General features: G+C 37.1%; 1 protein-coding gene across 1 annotated transcript; it reads right to left on the reverse strand.

The window, feature by feature from the left end:
• Nucleotides 1–6: 6 nt before the first annotated feature.
• On the reverse strand, nucleotides 7–436 carry LOC106751269 (centrosomal protein of 290 kDa-like). The gene is made up of 2 exons (XM_014632130.1): nucleotides 207–436; nucleotides 7–119 (listed from the first exon to the last, which is right to left on the reverse strand). Exons 1-2 carry the CDS (start codon nucleotides 398–400, stop codon nucleotides 77–79), a joined length of 237 nt encoding a protein of 78 aa, XP_014487616.1. The 5' UTR covers nucleotides 401–436; the 3' UTR covers nucleotides 7–76.
• Nucleotides 437–442: the final 6 nt, after the last annotated feature.

Below are 442 nucleotides of genomic sequence, written 5' to 3' on the forward strand. Positions count from 1 at the left end.
CAATGTAAATATTGTTTTCTCCATTTCGAAGGTAGATTTTTTAGCGCGTTGCTCCGGCAAGTCTTTATCTGACGAACTAGGAGTCTGACGACTTTTCTGCTTTCAATAACTTCATATATCTGTAATAATAATAATATGCAATGATATCAATTGTTCATTCCTATCTGTGTTTTCTGGATATAGAAAGATAATTCTAGTAAGAGCACATTTCCAAATGATTCACTTTCTCTCGCAACCGCGGAGTGTCCGAATTCGTCCTTTCTAATGCGAGCCGCAGCTCTAAATTTTCACTCTCCAGTTTGAGATTCATCATTTCCAGAATATCTTTGGTCATTTCTAATTTTTCCAGCTGGCTGGTCACATTGCCCTGTGAAATATCATTCAGTAATAATCGCCACATAATTGCAAAAATCTGCAAATATCACGAAAGCACACGAACCTG

The sequence above is a fragment of the Dinoponera quadriceps genome, unplaced genomic scaffold, assembly GCF_001313825.1.
Source record: "Dinoponera quadriceps isolate SergipeBrazil2010 unplaced genomic scaffold, ASM131382v1 scaffold10441, whole genome shotgun sequence".
Lineage (NCBI taxonomy): Eukaryota > Metazoa > Arthropoda > Insecta > Hymenoptera > Formicidae > Dinoponera > Dinoponera quadriceps.